The sequence below is a fragment of the Chinchilla lanigera genome, unplaced genomic scaffold, assembly GCF_000276665.1.
Source record: "Chinchilla lanigera isolate Chin_1 unplaced genomic scaffold, ChiLan1.0 scaffold00007, whole genome shotgun sequence".
Classification (NCBI taxonomy): domain Eukaryota; kingdom Metazoa; phylum Chordata; class Mammalia; order Rodentia; family Chinchillidae; genus Chinchilla; species Chinchilla lanigera.
In genome coordinates, this window is record NW_004955408.1 from 28,615,690 (window position 1) to 28,631,347 (window position 15,658).

Sequence of the window (15,658 nt, forward strand, 5' to 3'; positions counted from 1 at the left end):
GAGAGACTTGCACCTGTGTCTAGCAACAGGCTGTTTTCTTGTTCCTCCATAGTCATGATTACCCAGGACTCCTCGACGGAGATGACGGTCTGGCCAGAGGGAGAAGGCAAACCATGCCCCAAGCCCTCTCATTCCTGTTGGACTAACTGGTAGCATGGGTCTGAGCTCTGGGGCCTCCACCTCAGAGGGCAGACCGATCTCCAGTGGTCTCCTTTGCATCCAGTCCGGCCCTGCAATATTAAATAGTAGTAAATATCTTTCATTTGTTTTCTATCTTCCAAAATTTCACTATTGTTGTCGTCCATCTTCCTTATGGATACTTAAAAAAATCATTTGCTATAATATCAGTAGAGTTTTAGGAGGAAACAAATTAAATGTGTGAATTGGGTGCACCTTTTTTATCTTGGTTTCCTAAATGTTCATCAAAAGTAATTTTGACTATGCGGGGTGTTACTGCCTTGTTGAGCCTAAGCCCTGTATGAGGTACAACTCCATTGCACTTTCATTAAACCTCAGTTATTAGCATTAGTAGATGACACTTGATAGTAGAAATTGACAAGAATTTATATGGTCATCCAGTCCAGCTTTCTACCTAGTTTGGAAATGTTCCTGGCCAGGAAGCTGCAGATAGTGTTCTTTAACCCCAGATATGCCTTTCAGAAATTATAACTCAAAGGGAAATGTTGATATTGTAGTTAGCTTTTATAGCCATGCTATAGTTAAATATGGGATTTTCATAAGACTTGTTTTAATACTGAAAATAGCCTAAAACCACCTCTGTTGCTGTTGGAGAAATCTCAGGGTCTGGTATCCAAGCTGAAGGCTGCGATCCTGAGCATCATAAATATAACAGAAGTTAAAACCTTTTCTCTCTTATCTTTTTTTCCATTGCAGAGATGTTATCAAGTGGCTGGTCAAAGCAGTAACTGGAGATGAATTAATTCAGTACCCAAATGGGAACCAAACCTCTTCAGGAAGAGGAGTGTTGAAAACCAGCAGTGGTCAACCCTCTCCCCAGCCTAACCTGACCAAGAACACCAATCAGCTGTAAGGAGCAGGCACAGTGATCTTTTCCTGGATTTTGGGGACTTAGTGTTAGAGAATAACACTGGTCCCAAAGGAGCAGCTTCCCCATCATTAACAAGCTCTTGTAATTTAGAGCGATCCTTATTAAAGACTTAACTAAAGACTAAATTTCTAACTCTTAAGGTAGAACAAAAGCAGATGCTTTCACCTCACTACTTCAGATCACCACTGACTTGGAGAAGTGGTAGGAAGTGGCGTTCCAGCAGCCTCTCATGCTTAGGAACCTGTGTTTCAATCCTTTATTCCTAAGAGAAAAAAACAGCTCAACCTGCAGGTTCCAACAGGTGCAACAGCACTGGCTCAGCCCAAGGCAGATTCTGTTGCCTCAGACTACACTGTAAAGACATTCACAGCATTTGTGTTTTGGAGTTTAGAGTGGTCCTGGTTTTGTTTTTTTTTGTTTGTTTGTTTTTTGTTTTTTAGGAACCCCAGGATTTTAGAGGCAAGGGCTTTCCTAACACAAATAACCTAGAATTTCATATCTATCATCCTGGTAAAAGCCAGTCATTCCTAACATTTAAAATATAGCCAGGCATGGTGGCGCATGCCTGTAATCCCAGCACTAGGGAGGCTGAGGCAGGAAGATCGTTGAGAGTTTGAGACCAGCCTGGGCTGCAAAGTGAGCTCAAGGCCAGCCTGAACTACGTAGCCAGACCCTGTCTCAAAAAGACAAAAAAAGAAAAAAGAAAAACATTTAAAATATAGCATTTGCACCTAAATTCGCTTATGGCAACTACATAATGTAATTGGATCAACCTGATTTTGACATTAGACTTAGTTTTCAGGTAATTTAGGAGACAGTCTTATCTCAAGGGTGACTGTGTCAGAACAGTGAAACCCTGGGCATACTGGGGAAGAGTTAGTTGGGCATATTTATCTGGGGAGATCGTAAAGTTGAGTTACTCTGGAGGTCCATTTACAGACCCCAGAGAAAAACCAACAAGGTTTCTTCAGTGAAAGGCAACCTTAAGTAAATGTTAATAGAAATAGCACCAGGGCGGCTAAAAGTTAATTGTGTCATGATCTCACTGGCAATAATTACATGCTGATATTTACCATCACTGAGTACCTATCTGCCAGATATTTTCATGTCACTCACAATTTTATGAAATAGATGATGGCGTTCCCCCTTTTCACAGGTGAGTGGACCTAGACACAGAGCAACTTAGCAATTTGTTGAAGATTGAACAGCTTATCACTGAAGAGCCAGAATTTGATGCCAGAGTCATTTGCCCACCTATTGTGTCACTAGCTGCAGGCTTTCTGAAAATAAAACCTTTCTCCTATCACAAGTAATACATGTTTTAAAAGGCCGACGTCAGGCCAGGCTTACCTTTTTGAGGTGTTGCCCAGACTCCCAAAGCTGTGTCAGGCCGGTTCTATCCACAGTCAAGTCCAGTGGGAGGGGTCGGGTCCCGACAGTGGAAGCTCTGAGACTGAGCGTGGTCAGAAACACTGTCAGGGACCCAGCTGAAGGGGAAAATTATATAGCAGATACATAATTATTCCTGTATTAAGTAAATTTGTATTCGCTTCGGACCTGATATTCTTCGTTTACAAAACAGGGAAAGTATAGGTTAGATGGTCTTTGACATTCTCTGGACCCTTTCGATGCTGTGGTTCTATTTTTGAATTTAAAAGCAGCTTGCTTTTGCAGCTTACCGCCAGGTTCTAAGAGGCTCAGATAGTATGATCTGGCAAAAGGGATTCAGGTAGATGAAATTGCTGAGTAGAAGCATGCTCATGTCTGGAGTAGTTTTCCCTGATCTAGTGTGTGCTTTACAAAACCCTTTAGTAGTCTGCATTCTTAGTGTACACTTGCAGGGACCTCCTCCCAGTCACTAGGTACCTTGTTCTTGACCCCCTACTCACTTGTGTCCTGTGTTCTGGACTCAGGATTGTGTGCCAGCTTCAGAGGATGCTGTCCATAGCTGTGGAGGTGGACAGGACTCCTACCTGCAGCTCCAATAAAATTGCTGAGATGATGTTTGGGTTTGTACTGGACATACCTCAGAGGAGTCAGAGGTGAGTCTAGTTTTGTTGTGTTCTCATTAAAAAAAAAACAACTTGGAGTAAGTTATTTTTATAAATTATCTTTTTTACCTGTACTGCCTGCTAAAAGCAGAATTTCAAAAGAGAAAAGCCCAAACTTTGAAAAGAAACAAATGGATCATTCATGTGTCTCTGACTCTGTGAAAGGAGGTTCCCAGCTAACTGCTGTTGTTCGTCAGGCCAGGCATGGTGGCGCATGCCTGTAATGCCTGCACTCAAGAAGCTGAGGCAGGAGGATTGTTGTGAGTTCGAGACCAGCCTGGGCTGCAAATGAGCTCAAGGCCAGCTGGAACTGCATAGCAAGACCCTGTCTCAAAAAGACAAAAATAATGATTACTATTATTTGCAAATAAGATATAATTTCTTGGGGAAAGGTTAGATACTTTAAATGGAGACTAAATTTTACTTTCATATCTATTTGGCTAGTAACTTATCCTGCAAATTCAGACTTAAAATAGACAAAAATAATTTAAATAAAAGCTGACTCTACTTTAACATTCTCTCAGAAAGGACAAATTGGCTGCCCACTCCAATTATACTAGAAGATACTATATATGGTCTTTATCTTAGTTTTAAACATAGGAATTTATATACAGTTATGCAAACTAATTTACAAAATTATCATTCAGTGAGTCTTGGCAAATCCATTCATCTGCATAGCTTGTCATTTTCCAGTGGCTTATTGATAACATATTGAAAAATTGCAACCTGGGCTGGGGATTTAGCTCAGCGGCAAAGCACCTGCCTGGCAAGCGCAAAGTCGTGAGTTCGGTTCCTGGTACCGGAGAAAAAAACCAAAACCAAAAAAAAGAAAAATTGCAACCTAGATAAGATTTTTTTAGGATTTTCTACATGTTACAGTCATGTTATCTGCAAACAAAGACAGTTTAATGTCTTCCTTTTGAATATGTATCCCTTTCCTTCTTTTTCTTGCCTTAGACCAGATAGCACTGCCTTGCTCCTGATCTTAGTCGGAGAACATGTGGTCTTTGACCACTAAATGTGAACTTATCTGTAGATGTTGCATAGGTTCTCTTTATCAGATTGAGGAAAATTCCTTCTATTTCCAGTTTAGTGAGTTTTTTTCTGAAAAATAAATACTGAGATTTATCAAGTATACATTCTGCCTCTGTCGAAATTAGCGTAATTTTTCTTCATTCTGTTGGTGTGAGTAGTTACATTGATTCCTGTAATTTCTTAAATTTTAATCAGCTTGAATAAAAAGTAAGAATAAAAATAAAAGAATAAAAATAGGTAAGAATAAAAATCTTACTTGGCTGCATGTTACCTTTTTATATATTCATGGATTCAAGTTGCTAGTATTTTGGTAAAGATTTTTGGCTCTTCCTTTATAAGAACAATGTTTTGTAATTATATTTTCCTATAATATCCAACTTCACTCATATTTAAGGAAAGGTAAATTAAAACTACACTGAGATTCTATTTCTTTTTTTTTTGTTTTAGTTTTTGTTTTGTTTTTTTTCTGGTACCAGGAGTCGAACTCATGACCTTGCACTTGCCAGGCAGGATAGAGTACCATGCAATTGTAGAAGTTGAAGTTCCCTTCTATTCCATTCTATTCTAACAGTTTTTATCACAAGTAGATATTGAATTTTACCAATGCTTCTTTCTGGAAAAAAATACATGGTTGCTCTTGGAATTATGATATATGTCATTAACTTACTATAGTCTGCCTTAGGTTAATGTTGTTTAACATATAAGAATCTTACAATTTTATATTTTTATTCCCCATTTCCATCCTTTGTGTAATTGTTGTCATATATTTTACTTTCACATATCAGCTCCAGAATGAAGTCTACTGTTTTCTGCTTTAAACGTTTACTGTTTTCAAGTAAATTAAGAGATGGAGGGAGAATCATTTTTATATTTACCATTTTTGATGTTTTTCTACCTTTCTTAAAGACCCAGATTCTACTTGGTATTATTTATCTTCCACTCAAAGAACTTATTTTTAAGGTTTTTTTGTTTGTTTTTATTTTATTTATTTATTTTTTTTGTAGGGCAAGAATGAGTTCTCTCTGTTTCTGTCTTTCTTTTTTTTGGTCTTTTTGGTCTTTTTGAGTCAGGGCCTTGCTATGCAGTTCAGGCTGGCCTTGAGCTCACTTTGTAGCCCCGGCTGGTCTCGAACTCGCAGTGATCCTCCTGCCTCAGCTGGGATTACAGACGTGCACCACCACACCTGGCTGTTTCTGTCTTGATTTTTTAATTTCATCTTCATTTATAAGGCTGTTTGGACATAATGAGATTATGAGCTGACAGAGGCTTTTTTCTCTTCTTATACTAAAGACATTCCATTCTCTTCTGTGCATTGTCCCTGATGAAAAGTCATTAGGAATTTCTGGGCTGATGGTATATGTAGGTGGTAGAGCTCATACTTCAACATGAAGCCCTGGGTTCTGTCACTAGCCTCAGAAAGACAAAAGAATGGCTAGAATTTCTTATTGTTTTGTCCTTATATAATGTCATTTTCTCTTTGGTTGCTTTATTTTTATTTTCACCAATTTGCCTATAATACCTAACTGTGGTTTTCTTTATGCTTATCATGCTTAGAGTTTATTTAGCTTTATGAGTCCATGGGTTGATATTTTCCATCAAACTTTAAGCATTTTGTCCTCACCACCATCTCTCCCTTCTTCTCCTGGGAATTACGGTGTATGTATATTAGACCGCTAAACACTGTTCCACAAATTATTAAACCTCTTTGTTTTCTGTTTGAATTTGTTTTGTCATTTTTTTTCTATTTGTTCAGATAATCTTCAAGATCCCTGATCTTTTTTCTTTTGTACTGTCAATCTGCTGTTAAGCCAATTGAATGATTTTTAAATTTCATTTCTGATATGTTATGTTCAGATCTAGAGTTGCTATTTGATGCATTTTTATAGTTTTATTTCTCTTTGATGAAAGTCTTCCTGTGGTCATTGATTATATACATCTCAGTTCATTTGCTTGCTTTTTAAAATCTTGAGCATATTTATAGTAGATACTCTAAAGTCCTTATCTACTAATTCCAGCATATGTGTCACTTTTTGGTCTTTCTTTGGACCATTTCCTCCTAGTTATAGATTATGTTTCCCTGCTTTCTCCCTTGTCTAGTAATTTTTACTATGCACTGGACATTCTGGGCATTGTATTGTGAAGTCCAAATTTTGCTGTTTTACTTTTAAAAACTATTGCTGTCTATTCTGATTAGCAATTAATTTGCTGGCAGATTAGAATTTTCTTATCAAGATTTGATTCTAGGACTTTTAAGTATGGTTTTGAAGCAGCCCTTATAAAGGGCAAGGGTCTTGAGGCTAAGACCACTCAGCCATAAAGAAGGATAAATTTGAGTCTTCTGTAGAAAAATGGAGGCACTGTGAGACCATAATCTTAGTGAATAAATGAGACACCGAATCTTAAATATTGCATGGTTTCTCTTATATGAGAAAGCCAAAGTATGACTAAGTTAAAGAGCAAAATGAAAGGTAGATGATATGAAGCAGGGAGATAGACCTTGGGTTCAATCTCTTGTACAAAAAGACAAAGAAGAAGCAGAAGAAGCAAAGGTTTAAAAATATTCATTCTGGTTTTTAGAAAACTGTGTTTTATACAATATGTATGTCAGGGCAAAACAAAGGTAAGGTGGAAAAAGAAAACAAAACTGAATACTTTTTTTAAAATTTTTTTTTGGTGGGGGATACCAGGAATCAAACTCAGGACCTTGAGCTTGCCGGGCAGACACTTATGCCACTGAGCTATATCCCTGGCCCCGAAAACTTTTTTTAGACACAATCTAAGGCTGGGAAGAGTGCTTGCACTTCTCTAGAATGTGCACTGCCCAGGGTTCCTCCCCAGTATAGGAGTGGGGGCTGGGGTGAGAGAGTCTGGGACTAGATGTCTACAACGCACCCCCTGCTTATCATTTTTGTAAATGCAGTAGCACAGAGAATTCCCTCATTTTCCGAATATTGCAAAACTGCAGTGGCAGGATATGTAGGAGAAAAGTATTTGGAGCTGGATCTGGCCCTTTTGCTTGTTGACTAAGCAAGACATGCTGTCCCTTCTGGTTGCCATCTCCTCATCTCTTGCCAAGCTGTCTGCCTGCCAGAAGTGCTTGGGTCACAGAACTGGCAAGGATAACCGGACAGACTGGAAACCCTCAGCTGTCCAAAGGTGCACCCTGTGTACCTGAGATATACAGCCTTTTCTAGAAAGCTCACTGCTTTTTTTCTTTTTTTTTTTTTTTTTTTTTTTGTCTTTTTTGAGACAGGGTCACTCCATGCAGTTCAGGCTGGCCTTGAGCTCACTTTGTAGCCCAGGCTGGTGTCAAGCTCACAACGATCCTCCTGCCTCAGCCTCCTGAGTGCAGGGATTACAGGCATGTGCCACCACGCCCAGCAGCTCACTGCTTTTAGAACAATGAGAGTGACTCCTTATCCTGAAGCTGGGCTCCAGTTCTGTCACAAAAGTGCTTCAGCCTGCCACTGCCGTGAAACCTTGCACTGAGTAGCAAAGTCAAGGGCAAGAGTCTGTCTGGGACTATAGAGTCTCAGACTCTGAAATTTAAGAAGCTGCAGTACCACTGTTGTATGGGTTTTGTTTTTGGTTTGTTTTTTTTTTTTTTTACTTCTCTGGTGTTGCCTATGTTTTCCCTTCATTGAAATGCCTTCTGCCTTGAACTTCTTTGGCTCCTCCTAGACCAGTGATGGCGAGCCTTTTAGAGCTTTCAATGGTACAGACAGCCCACTGCAGCACGGGTGCCAAAGGTTCGCCACCACTGTCCTAGACCATGCCATCAGTGCCTCTCCTCCAGTCCTTGGCCAGATATGTCTTCTCTTCTGCATATTGTTGGGGCACTAGCACTTCACATATATGCACACGTGGCCTATGCACTGTAAGTTCCCATTGTGTACCTCTTGCCACTGTTCAGCTAGCACCTTTTTGAGAGTGGTGCTGTCATGTATTTATCCTACTAGCTGGTAATTTACAAGCATTCAGAAATATGTATTCTCATGATTAATCCTCATAGTACAATGTAATTCTTTTTATTTTGTCCTAAACTTGTCATTTTCAAATGTCAAAGACTTTTCCCTCACTCCAGTAATTGTTAATTCATAAAGAGATCCATTTCTGTCCTGTCCAAAGGCATTGTGATTCTGTAGGCCTCTACTGTATGACTGTTAGCTATCTTTTGTTGGGACAAACTGTGGTGGATTGACAACTGGTGGTCAACTTGTAACACCCAGCTGAACTGAACCAGCATGGTGCTGGGAGTGGGAGGCCCACCTGAGGATCGTTGCTGGCAGCATAAGAGGCAGAACTGGAGAGGCTGTAGGGAGCTGTAGGAAGCTGTTTGGAAGCTGTTAGGAGGTGTTAGGGAGCTGCTGGTTCTCTTAGGCTATTCTGCTGGAGGACCTTGTCATGTTGGCTTTCCTGATGGAACTCACCTGTTCTCGTCGGAGGAGCTCGGGACCTCACTGTTGCTGAGGTGGCTGTGGTACTTTTCGGGGGAGCTCTGGTTCTTACTTTGAGTGTCACTTCCTGGCTCCAGTGCAGATCCCTCAGCCTGCTGGCACAGATCCTTCATCCCGCTGATGTTCTAGGTTCCACCACTGACCTTTGAGCCTTCCCAGCATAGATCCATGAAACAGGCCTGCATGAGCCCACATTGTTGTGGGCCCTTGGCCTCCAGCTGGACTTGTGGGGGGCACTGTTATGGGCTCTAGGTCTTCAACTAGACTCATGCAGGACATTGCTGTGGGATCCAGGCCCTCAGCTGTATTCTTTGGTCTTTAGTGTATGGACAGATTTCTTGCACTCTTTTGTATGTGACTTTTTGGGTGACTATTATAATTCTATAAACTATGTGTCCAGTATTAAATTGCTCCCCCTTGTGAAACCTCAAACTACACACAAAGGTTAGACAGTTCATGGTGAATTGTGGTAATGTGTTCTTTGAAATGTGACTGTGATCGTTAACTCCCTCTTCCCACAGAGAGATGTTCTTTACCACCATGGAAAGCCACCTGCTGCGCTGCAAAGTGTTAGAAATCATATTCCTCCACAGCTGCGAGACGCCCACCCGCCTGCCCTTGTCTCTGGCCCAGGCTCTCTATTTTCTAAATAATTCCACATCGCTGCTCAAGTGCCAGGTACATTGCTTCTGGTTCAATTCCTTTTTTTTTTTTTTTTTGTATTGGGAGTCAATCTCAGGACCTCACACTTGCCAGGCAGGCGCTGCACCACTGAGCTAAATCCCCGGCCCCATTTCCTGTTCAATTCTAAACCTAAGAACACTTTTTCCCCAATCCTGCCTGTGAGATTACTAGCTTAAAACTCAACTGCTTGAGCATTAGGTGAAAAGGACTTGAAAATTGTATGGAAAATTTAACTGAGGAAGTTACTATCAGTTACTGTTGTTATCTCTGCAGTCCGATAAAACCCAGTGGCAGACCTGGGATGAGCTCATTGAGCATCTGCAGTTCCTGCTGTCCAGTTACCAGCACGTTTTAAGAGGTAAGATGCACTTGTTCACAAATCGATGATGTCAGAGGCCTCCCATGGACATTATTGTGAGTAATAGTTACTTGGAGGTTCTAACTCCTTCACTTCAGCAAAGCGGTGTTCCTTGGTTGTACTGTGAAGAACAAGGAACGGCATAGCTAGAAATACTGCTATGAAAAAAGAAATACCATGCATCTTTCTTATGTCTGAGAACACAGTGGTCTTCCTAGTTACCAGGTTGTAGAGATAAACAAAAGTTATCATGCCAGGCATGGTGGTACACACGTGACCCTGGCACTCGAGGTTGAGACAGAAGCATTGCTCTGTGAGGCCAGCCTGGGCTACACGGTGAATTCAGGGCAAGCCTGGAATACATAGCAAGACACTGTTGGAAAAAAATTTAAAAATAAAAAATAAATAAAAGTCATCATGATGTGAGGTAATGACCTGATTGACGCTGCCATTTGACCCTGGCTTCTCACTGCACCGTCTTTGTTGAGGGGACTGTAAACATCTGTTAGTACAAGGCAGACACAATGCAGAGCAAGTCAGTGGAGCTGTACGTCTTGTACATCTTGCACAATATGTGAGAGACCCCAAAGGCTATGGAAGTAGCTCTTCAGAGATCCTCGAGTCAGATGAAGCCAGTGACCAGAACAGCTCTGGGAGAGTTAAGTAGCCTCAGGCAAATGCTGACAAGAATAATCATGTATAACTTATTTAAATGAGAATGATTTTAGCAGCCAAGCAAGCATTATTGAGGGCCTTGGGAAAACTGAGGAACTGGTGAAATACTAATTACAGAGGGAAAAACAGTACCTTAACACAGGAGAAAACTGACATCTCCCTTGGATGTATGGGACCGCGAGGGACACACCATCACATAGTGTTCTTGCCAAAAATGCGTGACCTGGATATAAGCAGAGGAAGCTTTGGACAGACTCAGATTGAGTGGCCTTTTACAAAATAACTGACCAGAAAGTTCTTTATTTTTTCAAAAGTATCAAGATCTTAACAAACACTGAGATACTGTTCCAGATTAAAAAGAAACTAAACCATATGAATAGTAAATGCAATCCGTGATCCTAGGCGGGACCCTTAACTAGGAAAAAGAAGCAATGTAGCCCGTTAGTGGAGAGCTGGCGCGGCAGCACAGTCGTAAAGCATTTGCAGCAACAGGCCCTGGGCTCAATCCCCAGTATCTCTCACACACACACAAGCTGCATTGGTGGGACAGTTGGCAAAATTTACATACATTAGACAATAATAATATATTGAGTTTCTTATTTTCGATAATTACACTGGATTATGATAGTAAAATCTCCTGAGTCTTAGGAAGTCTATTCTGAAATTTTATAGCCTCTCCAGATTATTCTCAAATACTAAGAAAAATGTATAAATGTAAGTGTACTTGTTCATGATTGTATACAGTTGATTTTAACTCAGTAATGCCATAGGAAGGTAAGAGAACACTTACATCCCCTGGGGCTTGAAACTAAGAAAGCTGTTTTGTGGAGATGTATTTTTTTTAAAAAGGACTGGATTGGCCATCCGTGGTGGCTCATGCCTGTAATCCCAGCACTTGGGAGGCTGAGGCAGGTGGATCGCTGTGAGTTTGAGGCCAGCCTGGGCTACAAAGTGAGTTCAAGTCCAGCCTGAACTGCATAGCAAGACCCTGTCTCAAAAAAGACCCTCCCCCCCAAAAAAAAAAATTAAAATAAGTAAGTACTGATCAGACAAAAAGTCTTGTTTTAAATCCCAGCTCCACCCTTCTTCTGGTTGGGGTGACCTGAGAGAGGGTGACCTTTAGACTAAGTTGGTACATCATATTTCTGCTTAAAGACTTCAACTTGAGTTTCTTAAAGATAGGGCTATTAGCTGGGTGTGGTAGCGCACGCCTGTAATCCCAGCACTCGGGAGGCTGAGGCAGGAGGATCCTTGGGAGTTCGAAGCCAGCCTACGCTACAAAGTGAGCTCAACACTAGCCTGAACTGCATAGCGAGACCCTGTCTCAAAAACAAACGAACAAAAGGATAGGGATATTTTCCTACAAATCATTTACTGTTCATCATTAGAAAATGACTCTTGATCGAATATTGTCTAACGTCCCAGTATTACCCTATATAGGTGATTGGTTTTGTTTTGAGCCAGGTTCTAACCAAGTATCAAGCATTGTACTTAAGAGTCATACTGGCTTTTTTTTGGAGACAGGCTGGCCCAGGCCCCTGCTGGCCTTGAACTTGCAGCAATCTTCCCACCTCAGCCTGAGAGCTGGGATTATAGGTGTGTACCATCCCTGTCTGGCATTTTACTTATCCTTCCTAACAGACATTTTTTGAGTCCCAACCAATAATTTTGTAGAATGTCCCGTAATTCGAATTGTACATTTGTTTCCTCATGACCAAAATTCATGTTAAAATTTATTGACAAAATTACCAAATAGATGACAGTGTACCCTTCCTGTAATTCCACCACTCTGGGAGGCTGAGGCAGGAGGACTGCAAGTCCAAACCCAGACTAGGCAACTTAGACTTAGTGAAACCCACTACCAAAAACAACAAAAAAAATGCATTGTCATTTGGGGTGAGGTAGGGTCTATAAGACTTCTCCATTGCTTTCCCTTTACTAGTAATTCAGCAGGTGAAGCTTTGTTATTTTTGAACATTGAATACACCTTTATTACATGAGCTAAGCCAGGAGGGAAGGTTTATTTGCACTTCCCGGCCTTGACTTTCCTCAGGTAGAACTCCAGCTCTTTCTCCTCTAGCACACAGCCATCTGCTCAGCCACGCTGGCCTGGAAAATTTCTTAGATTGTGACTGTCCCCTTCAGCCTTTCACTCAGTGGCTTTAGCATCGTTTGGGTTTTTACGTGAATCAAATAGTACGGTGAAAAGTGGCATTGTTCCAGTTACGCCTTCATTCTGCAGTGAACTGGTCTTCTGGTGAAAAAAAAAAAAAAGACCCCTACATACCTGTAAATTTTTTTTAACTGTGTGTTCAGGACTTTTAAGAAAAATCCAGTATGTTGAAATAACTCATTTTTGTCATTTTTTTCTGATCACATTGTCCAACAGGAGGGCTGGCTCCTGTGTACTTTTAACAGGTCCTCATCAGTTTGGGGGCTTTGGTGTTTATTTCTGCAGTACTGGGGATTGAACCCCGGCCCTTCACACTGAGCTGCTTCCCAGCCGTTTTTATTTTTTGAGAGAGTCTCAAAAAGTCACTAAATTGCTTGGGCTTGACTCAAACTTGCAGTCTTCCTTCCTAACCTCCCAGCATGCTGGGATCAGTTTTAAATGTTCCCTTTCTCACAAAAGGTGTTCCCGGTTCACCCTGTAGTTACCTTGCCTTGGTCCTATAGCCTTTTCTCCCAAAAGAATCTGACTTATTTCAGTGGAGAGTTGAGGAATGTGTACAGAAACCAAGATCTGGGTTAGTGCTTGGAAAGTGCTGATTACCACTGCAAAGTCTCTGCTTCTAGCCCCTTTCTGACAACACAGCTACTAAATTATATCATTTTACTTTTTTATGTAGTACATGTTCATAGGAACACGTCAGTCTCTACTCAGTACCACAGGACTCTTCTCTTCCTACCTCAGTCTCCCTTCTCTCATGAGAACCCTTACTCCCAACATGAGTTGTATTTATTTATTTGATCTATCATACATACATACAATACAGTTTCAGAGCCAGGCATGGTGGCATATACCTGTAATCCCAGCTCTCTGGGAAGCTGAGGCAGGAGGATCACAAGTTCAAACCCAGCCTGGGCAATTTAAGTGACTTAGTGAGATCCTGTCTCAGAATAAAAAATAAAAAGGGCTGAGAGTGTAGTTTCGTGCGAAGGCCCTAGATTCAATCCCCAGTACCAAGGGATGAAGTGGGTGGAAACAGGTTCACAATACAATAAAATACCCACAAATTTAGTTCAATATTTCTTTCCATACTTAGAAATCTACCTAAAGTTACTCAAAACTCACCTGAATTTTTTCAAGTAGCGTATTAATTTGAAAGTTCCATTATTTTGTTTAAATCAAAAGGGAAAAGAAGCTGTAAGAATACAATTTTTTTACCGTATAAAACTTCTTGAATGTCCGAGTAAAGCAAGAACAAGCCCTTTTTGGAAACGGGGCTACCACGGAACTCATGCCTGTGACTTGCCTTCCACTAGTAAGGCAGCAGGCCCTTATCCACTAAGTTGGATTTTGCCTTTGTAAATCATAAAAAGCATTTCAGTTTACCTGACTCCTTCCCTCTTGCAGAGCACCTACGCAGTTCAGTGATTGATCGAAAGGATTTAATCATCAAAAGGATTAAGCCCAAGCCCCAGCAAGGAGATGACATCACAGTGACGGACGTGGAGAAGCACATCGAGGCCTTCCGCAACCGTCTGGTCCAGATGCTTGGGGAGCCTTTGGTCCCCCAGCTCCAAAATAAAGTGCACTTGTTGAAGCTCCTGCTCTTCTATGCTGCAGACTTGAACTCTGACGCAGAGCCAGCCTCAAGGCACTAGAACAGCCCACGAGGGTCTCCTCAGCACTGAGCACTGAGAATACCTCCATGAACTGTTTCTACCTTCCTGGACGCTCTCAGAGTATGGACAGTAGTGAAATCCTCGCAGGACCAAACTTATTTATCTGTAGGTCATAATAACTAAGTCTTCAGTATATAGCTCTTTAATAATCCTATCCTGGCCTGTTCCAAATATGGCTTAAATATACAAGGTGTATATATTTTTAATAAATTATTTATATATACATTTTTTGAAACAGGTGATAGTAAACGCACTATATATTTTAAAATTTCCTTTTGAGACATGAGAGACTCCTCTGCTGGACAGACTACATCACTGTTGTCATTCAAGGCACTACCAGCCTTTCTGGAGAGACAGTGTTTTCCCTAACAGAACACAGACATCCTATTGTAGACCATTTTATATTACCTAGAAGTACAAGTTTGTGGCCAGTCTATTCATACCTAATGTAACAGAGGGGGATGGGTAGTACCTGGAAACAAAAGGATAGCATGTATTATAAAACATTTGATGTTAAAATGATATAATAAAAAGCCAACAGTTTTTCAAAATATCAGCTTTACCATGCTTAGGTTCCATGGCTGGGGACAAGCAGAGTGTCTATTCAAGACAGGACAAAAGAGCCAGGTGCAGTGGCACACGCCTATAACCCCAGCAATCAGGAGGCTGAGGCAGGAGGATTGCCATGAGTCTGAGACCAGCCTGGGCTACATAGTGAGTTTAAGGCCAGCCTGAAACTACATGGTGAAATATTGTCTCAGAACAAACAACCAAAAAAGACAGATACATTTGAGAAAGTACTAAGGATTCTTATTGTCAAAACAAAAAGATGACACAAATAAATTAATTGTAATAATTTTGGGCGGCAGGGCTTCTCTATAGGTCAGTTCCTTGTAAACAAAATGCTACCTAAAACAAAAAACAGCAAATATTTGACAGTCTTCATGACACTGAACATGTACACACTGAAAAGAATTAAAATGGCAGTTTCTCTTTCCTTTTCTCAGTGAGATACGCATCACATAAAGGTAGGAGCCTCATTTTAGTGAGAACTTCCACTGGCAGAAAAATTTTGAATTCTTCCACCACTGCCACCCCACAAAATTTCAGGCCCTGATCTGGACAAAAATCAAAACAAGAGGACACTAATTTTACGTGAACCTGAAGTCTGTAACTGTACTAACCATCTTTACGCTAAAAAAAATGTAAAACTCAGGAGTTGGAGGTGTAGCTCAGTGGTACGGTGCCTGCCTAGCATGTGTGAGGCCCTAGGCTCACTCCTTGTATGTATCAGTATGAAATCAGAAGACTGAATTTTGACCTTTAGTTTTCAATCAAATTGGATTTAGACAAACCTCATTTTGAAGAGCAAGAAAGGATACGCAGCATTTTGTTGTATGATAAAAGGAAGTATCTCTCCTGGGGCAGTGGCCCAGGGGGTACCAAGAGGTACGAAGGAACGGCCACAGCACAGAATGGT

The 15,658-nt window shown here is 40.9% G+C and overlaps 1 protein-coding gene across 2 annotated transcripts in view; it reads left to right on the forward strand.

The window, feature by feature from the left end:
• The window catches only part of Simc1 (SUMO-interacting motifs containing 1), a 68,049-nt gene extending 53,318 nt beyond the window's left edge, over window positions 1–14,731 (forward strand). For both annotated transcript variants that reach the window (XM_005376371.2, XM_005376372.2), the window contains exons 6-10: window positions 895–1,047; window positions 2,983–3,111; window positions 9,134–9,290; window positions 9,570–9,654; window positions 13,907–14,731. In XM_005376371.2, the coding sequence (XP_005376428.1) occupies window positions 895–1,047; window positions 2,983–3,111; window positions 9,134–9,290; window positions 9,570–9,654; window positions 13,907–14,157 (775 nt within the window). In that variant the 3' untranslated portion in view covers window positions 14,158–14,731. The remainder of the gene's footprint in view (window positions 1–894; window positions 1,048–2,982; window positions 3,112–9,133; window positions 9,291–9,569; window positions 9,655–13,906) is intronic.
• Window positions 14,732–15,658: the final 927 nt, after the last annotated feature.